The sequence below is a fragment of the Scyliorhinus canicula genome, chromosome 23 (assembly GCF_902713615.1).
Source record: "Scyliorhinus canicula chromosome 23, sScyCan1.1, whole genome shotgun sequence".
Classification (NCBI taxonomy): domain Eukaryota; kingdom Metazoa; phylum Chordata; class Chondrichthyes; order Carcharhiniformes; family Scyliorhinidae; genus Scyliorhinus; species Scyliorhinus canicula.
The window spans coordinates 12,304,942-12,317,731 of NC_052168.1; the positions used below are offsets into that span (position 1 = coordinate 12,304,942).

At 52.6% G+C, this 12,790-nt stretch overlaps 1 protein-coding gene across 4 annotated transcripts in view; it reads right to left on the reverse strand.

Annotated features, from left to right (window-relative positions):
- Nucleotides 1-10,123, reverse strand: part of ncf4 (neutrophil cytosolic factor 4) — a 47,943-nt gene extending 37,820 nt beyond the window's left edge. The window contains exons 1-3 of one of the 4 annotated variants that reach the window (XR_005458636.1): nt 9,883-10,120; nt 9,634-9,718; nt 7,273-7,426 (exon numbers count right to left, since the gene is read on the reverse strand). Coding sequence is in view for 3 of the 4 variants with exons in the window: in XM_038783523.1 (XP_038639451.1) it covers nt 7,273-7,426; nt 9,634-9,718; nt 9,883-9,908 (265 nt within the window). In the remaining variant the exon portion in view is untranslated. Of the gene's footprint in view, nt 1-7,272; nt 7,427-9,633; nt 9,719-9,882 lie in introns of all 4 variants that reach the window. The other 3 variants (XM_038783523.1, XM_038783522.1, XM_038783524.1) reach the window with 3 other exon arrangements.
- Nucleotides 10,124-12,790: the final 2,667 nt, after the last annotated feature.

Here is a 12,790-nt window from a genome sequence, read left to right on the forward strand (position 1 = left end):
CGGCGCCTGTTCGGGGAGGCTGACTACGTTTCTATGTAATTGACATTAACAAACTTTACCAATGTAATTTGACAAGACAGTAACACCTCCACCCCCAAGCCCAAATCTATTGTCTTGTTACAGCTCTATCCTGCTTAGTCAATCTCTAACATCTTCCACACTGGTGCTGTTTAGCACAGGGCTAAATCGCTGGCTTTGAAAGCAGACCAAGCAGGCCAGCAGCACGGTTCGATTCCCCGAACAGGCGCCGGAATGTGGCGACTAGGGGGTTTTCACAGTAACTTCATTTGAAGCCTACTCGTGACACTAAGCGATTTTCATTTCATTTTCATTTCATTTTTACTGACGAAAGCTCATTGTCCTGAAACGCTAACTCTGTTATTCCCTCCTAAGATGGCGATGGACCTTGCTGTGTGGTTTCCAGCACTTTCTAGTTTTTGCTGAATAATTCGCACTAGGTGGAGCAGTGCGACAGGTTCCAACAGAATCAGAACCTCCTTCAAGTGATGGAGGCTTCGAATAGGAAATGCCAGTTCACAATGGGGAATAAACATAATGCAGATCAGACTGTCGAAAGGTTTTGCAGTCTAATCCCAAGGTATGTTGGAAGTACAACGTGCAGAGGAAAGGGATAAAATTAGCCACAAGTGGAATCTAATCCAGCTGAGTTTGAAACAAGACAGAATGGTACCGATTAAACCCAATATGGTTTGAAAATGAAGGATGCTTCACACTCAAGCCTTGTGGATAGCACAATCGCTTCACAGCTCCAGGGTCCCAGGTTCGATTCCGGCTTGGGTCACTATCTGTGCGGAGTCTGCACTTCCTCCCCGTGTGTGCGTGGGTTTCCTCCGGGTGCTCCGGTTTCCTCCCACAGTCCAAAGATGTGCAGTTTAGGTGGATTGGCCATGATAAATTGCCCTTAGTGTCCAAAATTGCCCTTAGTGTTGGGTGGGGTTACTGGGTTATGGGGATAGGGTGGAGGTGTTGACCTTGGGTAGGGTGCTCTTTCCAAGAGTTGGTGCAGACTCGATGGGCCGAATGGCCTCCTTCTGCACTGTACATTCTATGAACTCAAGTTACTGTGAACAGTACAGACAGTCGAAGGTGGTAATGTGGCTCTGACATTTTTCAGCCTGTCTGTGTCAAGAGTTCAGTGGTTTCTTTTGATAATTGCAATAAATTGTTATTCCGGGAAGAATAGAGAGAGAGGGATGGCTTCGAATTGGAAAGCTGACTTTAACTTCATCCCTCACCAGGAAAGTGCCAATAAACACCAGCGTTGAACTGTAAGGTCACAACTAATTCCTGCCCCAGGGGGGTGGGAACCTATCACTCCTGTCTGGTCAGGTCTATGGGTATCTCCTGTTATGGGAGTGTTGGAATGGAAGAAGGCCATTCAGACCCTCGCACCCATTGTTTCCCCATTCAATGAGATTCTGGCCGACCTGTATCTTAACTCCATCTATCTGCCTTGGTTCTGTCATCCTTCATGATCAAGTTACATGGTTCATTCCTCGTGTCATTGGGCAACTGGTGGTGGGCAATAAATACTGACTTTTCAGTGTTCCCCTCATGCCAAGAACAAACGGCATTTTATTTTGGGAGTATCAATTTCCAAAACAAATCAGGGGGCAAAATGGAGATGACGTGTTTGCGCCGTCGTGAAAGCCGTTGCGTTTCACGACAGCGCAAAATGGGCATGGGGCCGACTGATTCTGTCCCCCACAGGGGGCCAGCACGGCGCTGGAGCGGTTCACGCTCCTCCCTTCCCTGTGCCAAATGGGCGCTGCGCCAACCTGTGCATGCGCGGGGGACTTATTCAGCGCGCTGGCCCCAATTCAATATGGCGTCGGGGTTCAGGGGCCGGCCATGCAACAAGGGAGGCCCGGGGTGGAGAGGCCGGCCCGCCGATCGGTGGGCCCCGATTGCGGACCAGCCCCCATCTGACGCCCCCGCCCCCCCCCCCCCCCCCCGGTGAAGGAGCGCTTTTCCCTGCCCCACAGGCTGCGCCCCCACCCTTTGTGCAGAATCCCGCCGGCAGCGACCAGGGGTGAACGGCGCCGGCGGGATTCTGCCGTATCCGCGCGGCCGCTTGGCCCATCCGGGCCGGATAATCAGCGGCCCCGCCGATTCCAGCGGCTGGCAGCCGGCGCCGCATCGAACACGCCGGCGCAAATGGTGCCGATTCTCCGCACCTCGGAGAATCGCACGCCGGCGTTGGGGCGCGGTTGCGGCGATTCTCCAGCGCGGGGCTCAGAGAATCGCGCCCTCAGTCTTTGCAGAGAGCGGTAGGAGGAGGTCTGGTGGCACAGTGGGTTAGCGTCCCTGCCTCTGAGCCGGATACTCCGGGTTCCACCCCAGGACTCGATGGCAGAGGAAGGTGCGTTCATAACGCGGCCAAACAGATTCAGCGTGTCAACCTGTGAATCCTCCCAACACACGTCAATGGCTGGTGGTAAGAACGGGAGAGACTCCTGGTCAGCCACGCTTGATGTGGAGTGGCGCCCCTCAAGCCACAAGCATCTGGCGACGGACTAGCGGCCTATTCCAGGCAAACCTCACGATGGGGACGAACAAAAACATGGCTGCCTTAGTGCACACCAGGTGCGGGAAGTGAATTGGAATTGGAGAGAGTAGTGGAAGTGATGGCTCTCTAACAGGGAGTAGAAGGGTAAAGATTTATAATGAACACACTAACCTGAGGAAAACCTAAACAATCCTAGAATTGCCACACAAGGCCATTCAGCCTATTGTGTCGGTTCTAGTTCCTTGAAAGAGCTTAGTTGTTTACATATAGAAGGCTAATGGAACAGTGTTATTATTGCTGGAGATTCCCTGAAGGGTAGATAATTTATGGGGCCGTGGTGCCTAGTCCTATCTACGCAGGTCATGGAACTTAGTGGGATACAGATTATTCAATTAATCGGAGGAGCCAGGTCTGTCTGTAGTTTTGCCACTCGGCACTGACAAGCCAGAAGGATTTTAAGTTGAACAGCAACGTTCGTAAATGCTGCAAGGTTGAGCAGAAGTGTACTAATTCTGTTCTTGAAAGGAACTCTCACCAAAGTCTCTACACAGCTAAGTAAGTAATCGGTTTGTTAACTTTATTTATAAGTGGCTTTTGAACTGTATTGGGTTGCTCAATTGGAGTTGGAAGCAAGTTATAGATAGTAAGTTTAACTTTGTACTTTTGTTTAAGAATTGTATAATTGACAATTGTAAAGTTATTTCTTTGATGCTAATGTGATTAATTCTGTGTTTAAAGTTTGTTTGAACAAAAAAATAGTTATCACTCCTGGGGTGAAGTACCCTTTCCTCAAAGTTTTACAAATCTAAAACAATTGTTTGGGGTTCTAGTCCACTATCCTAACAAATGTTGGGGTCTGATCTGGTATCCTAGCACCCATAACCCTGAAGATTCTTCCTTCTCAAATAATAATCCAATTTCCTCTTGAAAGCTTCAACTGAACCTCTCTCCACCACACCCTCAGGCAACGCATTCCAGGTCTTTACCACCGCTGGATGAGAAAGTTATTCATCCCCCCCCCCGTATCTACTTTTTCCAATGACCTTAAATCTGTGCCCCTCTCGTTCTCAATCCTTCCATCAGCGGAAACAGATCTCTCATGATTTGGAGCACCTACCTCAATTGTGTGGGAGGCCATTTGGCCCATTGGGTCTGCCCCGACCCTCTGAAAGAGCACCCTGCCTAGACCCACTACCCTCGCCCTATCCCTGCTACCCTACCTAACCTGCACATCTCTGGGACAATTTAGCGTGGCCAGTCCACCGAATCTGCACATCTTTAGACGCTAAGGGGCAATTTAGCGTGGTTAATCCACCTAACCTGCACATCTTTGGACACTAAGAGGAAATTTAGCATGGCCGGGTTGGGGTGGGGGGGGGGGGGGGGGGGGGGGGGGGGGTGGAGACTGGGGAATATGATCCAAACAGATATTAATGAGAGGAATTGTTAAGATAGGATGAAAAAGATGGTAAGGTAGGGCAGCACAACAGCACAGTGGTTAGCACTGCTGCTTCACAACACCAGGGACCCGGGTTCGATTCCGGCCTTGGGTCACTGTCTGTGCGGAGTCTGCACCGTTCTCCCCGTGTCTGCGTGGGTTTCCTCCGGGTGCTCTGGTTTCCTCCCACGAGTCCCGAAAGACGTGCTTGTGTAGGTGAATTGGACATTCTGAATTCTCCCTCCGTGCACCCGAACAGGGGCCAGAGTGAGGCGACTGGGGGCTTTTCACAGTAACTTCATTGCAGTGTTAATGTAAGCCTACTTGTGACACTAATAAAGATTATTATCATTAAAACAATTCTGCACAGATCCAAACGACACAATAGTGAACTGAAGAGGTCACCAATGTTAAAATTGATTCAATAAGAATGTTCTCCATTTATGTGTTAGGCTGCCACCTAGTGTGGTTAACATTGAGAAAGGAGTTAGATAACTGTTGATTCAGAGAGAGTAGACGAACTTGGGCTTAGGGCAAGGGAACATTTGCATACGATATTGGGACAAATATTGGGACAGGGTTCTGGAAGACACAGTGTTGTGACATATTTGGATTGGATTGGATTGGATTTGTTTATTGTCACGTGTACCGAGGTACAGTGAAAAGTATTTTTCTGCAAGCAGCTCAACAGATCATTCAGTACATGGAAGAAAAGGGAATTAAACAAAATTCAAGGAAGTACAAGAAAATACATAATAGGGCAACAGAAGATATACAATGTAACTACATAAGCATTAGCATCAGATAGAATTTACAGTGCAGAGGGAGGCCTTTCAGCCCATCGAGTCTGCACCGGCCCTTGGAAAGAGCACACTACCCAAGGTCAACACCTCCACCCTATCCCCATAACCCAGTAACCCCACCCAACACTAGAAATGAAAATGAAATGAAAATCGCTTATTGTCACGAGTAGGCTTCAATGAAGTTACTGTGAAAAGCCCCTAGTCGCCACATTCCGGCGCCTGTCCGGGGAGGCTGGTACAGGAATCGAACCGTGCTGCTGGCCTGCTTGGTCTGCTTTAAAAGCCAGTGATTTAGCTGAGTGAGTTAAACCAGCCCCCTAAGCCCACTAAGGGCAATTTTGGACACTAAGGGCAATTTATCATGGCCAATCCACCTAACCTGCACATCTTTGGACTGTGGGAGGAAACCGGAGCACCCGGAGGAAACCCACGCACACACGGGGAGGATGTGCAGACTCCGCACAGACAGTGACCCAAGCCGGAATTGAACCTGGGACCCTGGAGCTGTGAAGCGATTGTGCTATCCACAATGCTACCGTGCTGCCCACATACAGGTTGTAGTGTTAATGAGGTCAGTCCATGAGAGGGTCATTTAGGAGTCTGGCGACAGTGGGGAAGAAGCTGTTTTTGAGTCTGCTCGTGCGTGTTCTCAGTCTTCGGTATCTCCTGCCCGATGGAAGAAGTTGGAAGAGTGAGTAAGCCGGGTGGGAGGGATCCTTGATCATGCTGCCCGCTTTCCCCCGGCAGCGGGAGGTGTAGATGGAGTCAGTGGATGGGAGGCAGGTTGGTGTGACGGACTGGGCTTTTATCGCTCTGTTCACAGTGTCACCAGAGAGAAATGTAAAGTGTGAAGACTGTCAGGGTTCTCGAAACCTTTTCACCTCAGGGTGACTGAGTCCTACGGAATAAAATAAGGGACACTTCCACCGTGGAACTGGAGTCAAGGAGGGTGTGTGCGCTAGTGACCCTGAGAGATTGTAGGGGGTCAGTAGGCATGAGAACACGGATGGGCCGGTTTGGGGGGCATAATAACGGGCGGGAGCAGTGGGTTTGTAGTCAAGTTATCTTTTTATTAATTTAAAAAAAAATTTAGAGTACCCAATCCATAGTTTCCAATTAAGGGGTAATTTAGCATGGCCAATCCACCCAGCCTGCACATCTTTGGGTTGTGGGGGCGAAACCCACGCAGACACGGGGAGAATGTGCAAACTCCCCACAAACAGTGACCCAGAGCCGGGGTTGAACCTGTGACCTCGGCGCCGTGAGGCAGCCATGCTAACCACTGTCTCACCGTGCTGCCCCTTGTCGTCAAGTTATCTTCTTGAGTCACTCTCCTATCTGACCCACTCACTGCCTGTCCCATTCAAAAACGCTCCAACTCACTCTTGGAGGCTCCCCGGCTCAGTCTTGCACAGGCTCTCCGAGGAACGCAGGCCAAAGTGACAGAGTATCCACAATCAGAATGAGGGACAATCTCTTCCAATGCGGGACAATTGGTCACCTTATACTGTGGTATGTTGAAGGCCCACTGGTCTGGTAGGAATGGGCAAGTTAGCAGGGGTGCCAATTGCGATTAATTATATTTGTGGAGCTTCCCTCGCAGGGTGAAAGTGTCCCCGGGAGATTGATCTTCAATTCCCGGAGACTCCAGGCCAATTCTGGAGGGGATGGGGTTACTGCACCAGCCCGCCGTCCCCATGACTACAGTGGTGTCACCCACCAGGCAGCCTCTTCGCCCATCCAAATCAGGTGTAAAGTCCGTGCGGTTTTCCCTGCGCAGGCTCCTCGTCACTACCAGTCCAACGCCAGCATTTCCACATCCAAAATGGTTAGATGGGGTTACAGGGAATAGGGTGGAGATGTGGGCTTAGGTAGGGTGATCTTTCCAAGGGCCGGTGCAGACTCGATGGGCCAAATAGCCTCATTCTGCAAGGTTAAATCTATGCGGGGCTTTGGAATTCTCTCACTCAAAAATGGGTTGAGGTCTTTGAATATCTTTCAGTTGATACTCTTGATAAGCAAAGGGGGGGTGAAAGGTTATTGGGGGGGGGGGGGGGGTTCGGCAGGAATGTGGGGTTGTGGTTACAGTCAGATCAGCCATGATCTTAGTGAATGACGGAGAAGGCTCGAGGGGCTGAATGACCCACTCCAGCTCCGAATTTGTATGTTTGTGTATACAGTAGTAGTAATGGAGTATTCCATTGTCAGGGCTGGGCATAGAAAGATCCAGTACATTAGGGGTTAACCTGGAACTGCGCACCGGTGATGTAAGGAGGCACCTGACCCAGGGCTTAGGTTGGCAGTGTAGAGCTAATTAGCAACATGTAAGGACATGCCATGGAGTGCTCGCCATTCATGTACCGTCCACTGTAAACACGCGCAGAGTTCAATAATGTTAATAGAGACTTCTTGGCAGCTTCTACTAGACTGTTCATTGGTGTCTAAGCAGTACGAGCCACGGGTAGTACCAGCCTAACCTGGCAGTTGCTATGTCTCCTTACCTGGTAGAGAAGGCAAGTCGCAGGTGTAGGTGTTCTTGTGGTTTTCTGGACTGAATTTCTCCTGAAGTTTAACCTGGAGGTTATAAAACTGCCGATAGCGACGGAAGATGAAATACTTACCGCCACCTTTCTGCTTCACCTGGATTGTGAAGACCTGAGGGAAGAACAAAAGTTGACCTTACTGAAAGGGGAATGTCAACCCCCCAAACCTGTGGGCAGGTGCGTCCAGGGCCAAATCCTTTCACGTCGCCGGCTCGGCCAACGTTTGTTGTCCATCCCTAATTGCCCTCGAATTGAGTGGTTTGCTGAGGGCCGTTTCAGAGAGGGCAGTTACGAGCCAACCTCATCGCCGTGGGTCTGGAGTCACATGGAGGCCAGACAGGGTGAGGACGGCAGACTTCCTTCCCGAAAGCACCGTAATCGGCGATCAGACGGAGAATCGACTCCGACGCCCAAATCGGGGCCTGCGCCCGTTTACGTTCGACGAATGGGTCAGGAATTACCCTCAGTAACGGCGACCGTGAAACCGTGTGGGCTGGATTCTCTGTTTCAGCGGATGTGCCAGCCCGAACGAAGAATCCGCGGGAGGTTTACGCGGAAAATAATTGGCGCCAATCCCTCACCAATCAGTCAGCCCCCTCGAAAGTGGCGTCGTCGCACACCGCGCGACGTTGCAACGGCTTTCGCGCGTAGACCGGCCGACCCTCCCGTGATGCTCCGCCCCCGATGGGCCGCGTTTCCCACGGCGCGGGACGCTTGTGGTCTCAGCAGTCGGGGACCCGGCTTGGCGGCTGTGAACGCTGCCACAATCGGACAGGAAACGTGCCGCTGGCCAGTGGGGGGGAGGGGGGGCCCTTCCGTGAGGGCAGGGGGGGACTGGTGGGGGTTGGCCAGGGGTTTGCAGTGGTTTCACGGTCATCATTACTGAGGGTAATTCCTGATCTATTCATCAAACTTAAATTCCACGAGCGGCTGTAGGATTTGAACCCGTGGTGCCGGTGGATTAGTCCAGCCTCTGGATTACTAGCCCAGTGACATTACCACTATGCCACCGTCTACATGTGACCCCCGACCCACAGCAATGTGGTTGCTTCTAAACTGCCCTCGGAAACGGCCCAGAAAACCGCTCAGCTCATGGGCAATTGGGGATGGATAACGAGTGCCGGCCTGGCTGATGACGCCCGCACCCCGTGAGAGAATAAAGGAAGAGAAAGGCTATCCGACAAAAGGGGAGTCGTGCTAAAGAATCGGCAATGACCTTGTCCAGCGATGGCGCAGGTTTTAGGGATTGTGTGGTCTTCTCCGGTTTCGTAGGAAACAGAACCAAGACGGGTCAACTCAACGGAAGCTTCGTCCACACTGGACCAGGAGGTCGCAGGGTCAATCCCCACTCGGCCAACCTGGGGGCATAACGGAGGTGGGTTCCTCTCCGGGGGGGGAGAGAAAGTCAACAGATCTGGCAGAGTCGGTGGAGAGAGAACAGAGTTAACGCCTCCAGAACAAGCATCCCGAACGGAAGGAGAGTCGTGTTCAAAAGTTGGGCCGAATGGTCTGGACCCACCAGGAGTGGGGTCGGAGGAACCTAATGTGGTGCGAGGCCAGAAGTCTGATTCCCGACGGAGGGACAAACTATCGGAATTCTGCTCCCGGTGAATTTAAAGGCGGGGCTTGAGCTTCTCGACGGATAATGTCGGGGGGCTATTTTACATGCATTAACATGTCACGCATGTTCGTTAAAAGGCCATCAAGGTTCACTCGCCAGCACGGAGTTAACAGAACCCTCCGTTATGCCCCCAGGTTGGCAGAGTGGGGATTGACCCTACGACCTCCTGGTCCAGTGTGGACGAAGCGTCCATTGAGTTGACCCGCCTTGACATAATTAAGTTGAATTCTCCTACCGCCACATTCCTCCCCCTCCCCTTAACCAGTATCATCAGAAGAGGTCCGCTCGCCGCTCATTTCCCCCCCTCATTTATCGTCCATCCCTGGTGCCCTTAAACCAAGCAGCTCGGTGCTTCCAGAGGGAACAATCGAGAATAGTTTCATGGCCGTCATTTAGATCTATAAATCCAAACGTTTCATAGAATCAGAGAATTTAAGTGCCGAGGTTCATTAATTTCCACCATCTGCCGGGGTGGGATTCGAACCCGGGTCCTCATGGGCATTAACCTGGGCCTCTGAGTTACTATTCCAGCGACAGTACCTCCGTGCACTGCCTGCCCACCGCTACCTGGGACGAAATCTTGCTGGGCGCAAACTGGCTGGCTCACGCTTTTCTGCCAAAGCGCCTTGTCGCGCTCACACATCCGTGAAAAGAACCCCACAAAGGTGACCTGGCCGTTTAAGAGGCGGAATACTCACATAGTGGCTACTGAACCCTTTACTCGGCTCTGCGTCGGCGATGTGGGCAGAGACTGGCACGTTGTCGGGTAGCTGGTCGTAGTCACTGAAACGGGAAAGAGGAATCTGAGTTTCTGCCTATTTCTCTCTGCTTTCTGATCTGATCAACCCCCAACGCCCCCCCCCCCCCCCCTCCTCCCCCCTCCACACCCCACCCCGCTCCCTTCAAGCCCCGGTCGGCAGGTGAACCCGCCTTTGTCCGCCCCTCACCTCTCCTCTCTCAGTTGCCGCTGCATCTCAGAAGCCTGCGCCGCGCCAGAGAAGGCAGGAAAGTAAACGAGCAAACGGTGATTCACACGTTGTCGCCAAAGCCTCTTTTGTCAGCCTGAAACTAGATTTTGAGGAACCGTGCCCTGACGTGCGAGTTGCAACAGAATATCCTGTCTTTGGGGAACTAACTACCCCTTCTATATATAAACAGCACTGCTGTCACGGAGAGAGATTTGTCACTGTGTCAGACGCCGTGAGGACTGAAACCAGTTTTCCAATCAGAGGGCGTTCACCTAACCTGGTTTTTTTTTTCTTTCTGGACTGGCTGGTTTTTCTTTTTGTGTGAGTTATCTCTAAATCCTGGAGTTGCAGGGCGAGGTTACTGCAGGTGCCTGCTGCTCAGGTGTAACTCGAGTATCAGCTGCAGAACAGGAGGAACTTGCATTCCTGAAGTGCCGACTGCCCGGCAGGAGTTCCCAAGGCTCCTCATTCGTACGGATGTGCCAATCAGGAGCAGGCGCCGGCCACTCGGGACCCCCTCGATGGCTGACCTGACTGTAAGAAGTCTTACAACGCCAGGTTAAAGTCCAACAGGTTTGTTTCAAACACGAGCTTTCGGAGCGCTGCTCCTTCCTCACCTCTGGTGAGGAAGGAGCAGCGCTCCGAAAGCTCGTGTTTGAAACAAACCTGTTGGACTTTAACCTGGCGTTGTAAGACTTCTTACTGTGCTCACCCCAGTCCAACGCCGGCATCTCCACATCATGACCTGACTGTAACCTCGACTCCACACTCCTGCCCGATTTCCCCCCTCCACCCTCCCCCACCCCTCCCCTTGTTAATCAGAATTTATGTGTCTGGCTCTTGGCACCCCCCCCCCCCCCCGGGGCAGTGCGCGGTCAATTCCAGCCCCACTTGACCCGGAGGCACGACGCAAGTGGAACAAGATGTTCAATAAATGGCAGTCATGGAATAGAACATAGAACATAGAACAGTACAGCACAGAACAGGCCCTTCGGCCCTCAATGTTGTGCCGAGCCATGATCACCCTACTCAAACTCACGTATCCACCCTATACCCGTAACCCAACAACCCCCCCCCCCTTAACCTTACTTTTATTAGGACACTACGGGCAATTTAGCATGGCCAATCCACCTAACCCGCACATCTTTGGACTGTGGGAGGAAACCGGAGCACCCGGAGGGAACACACGCACACAGGGGGAGAACGTGCAGACTCCACACAGACAGTGACCCAGCCGGGAATCGAACCTGGGACCCTGGAGCTGTGAAGCATTTATGCTAACCACCATGCTACCCTGCTGCCCCGGCAGTCCCTGGCAATATCAGGGTTCCCAGGTGGCGCTGCCAGGCTGGACGTGTCGAGGCGCCCAGGTTGCCTCTTGCCCATGCCAGCGATCGGGCTAGAGAGTGTCCTGCCTTTGTGAGGTGGCGTGCGGAGGTCGCGAGGACCCCCTAATTGGAAGTTGGGGGGGGCGGGGGGGGGGGGGGGGCGGAGAGGCTGCGGTAGGGGGTTCAGAGGTCGAAGTGCGGGAACGAATCTGAGTGTGACCTCGGCAGGATTTACCTCACGCAGGCCCAAGAATGAAGCGGAGTCCCGTTTCATAGCGGGCCCGTTCTCAGCGTTGCACCTGCCGGGAAAGCAGCCCGTTAAATGCGCCCAAAACGGGACCCTTTCTTTTCCATTAAATCGTGCCTCCCCGCATCCACCCTGTCAAATCCAGTGCTTGCTTTATGGCCCTGGCTGAACTATTGCACAACATTGTATAGTTTCGAGAAAGATAATTCTGGGAAGAGGCTGAATCACCTTCAGTCCCAGCAAAAATATTTTTATTACACAGGCGACCGACCTAAAGCAGTAAGGCAATGAATAACTGCGCCAGGTGGTGTGGCGCCTTTAAACAAACGGCTTTAAGTGGGGCGGAACTGGTTGTCATTTTTTTTTTCCCGGGTCCCTCAGCTCAGCGCGAGGCTATTCACAGAGGGGGGGCAGTTAAGTGTTAACCGCGTAGCTGCGGATCTGGAGTCACATGTGGGCCAGACCCGGGGCGGGGGGCCGGGGGGGAGGGGGGGGGGTCAGATTTCCCTCCTTAAAAGGAACATTAGTGGGTTTTCACCGAATTCCAGGTTTTTATCGAATTCAAATTCCGTGCTGCCTGCCATGTTTCATAGAATTTACAGTGCAGAAGGAGGCCATTTGGCCCATCGAGTCTGCACCGGCTCTTGGAAAGAGCACCCTACCCAACCCCGCACCTCCACCCTATCCCCATAACCCAGTAACCCCTCCCAACACTGAGGGCAATTTTGGACGCTAAGGGGCAATTTAGCATGGCCAATCCACCTAACCTGCACATCCTTGGACTGTGGGAGGAAACCGGAGCACCCGAAGGAAACCCACGCAGACACGGGGAGAACGTGCGGACTCCGCACAGACAGCGACCCAAGCCGGGAATCGAACCTGGGACCCTGGAGCTGTGAAGCAACAGTGCTAACCACTGTTCAACCATGCTGCCCTTGAATCCGTGGTGGGATTCGAACCCGTATCCCCAGAGCATTGCCCTGCATCTCTGGGCTACTGGTCCAAGGCGACACCACTAGTTACCCCAGCTCTTCCCTCTCGCAGCTCTGCCAATGAGGGGGGGGGGGGGGGGGGGGGGGGGGTAAATAGCCCTGGAGGCGGAAAACCGCATCAATCAAGGCGGCTGCACTGGCTTTATTCGGTCGGAGGATTCAGGGTGGGGGTGTTGAGGGGTGGGTTGGGTTGGGGGGGGCGTCGCTGGCGAAGCCAACATTTATTACCCACCCCTAATTGCCCCTTGGGAAGGTAGTGATGAACCACTGCCGTCTTGACTGGCTTCCGCGGCTGTTTGAAAGGAAAGCCCCATTGCTGA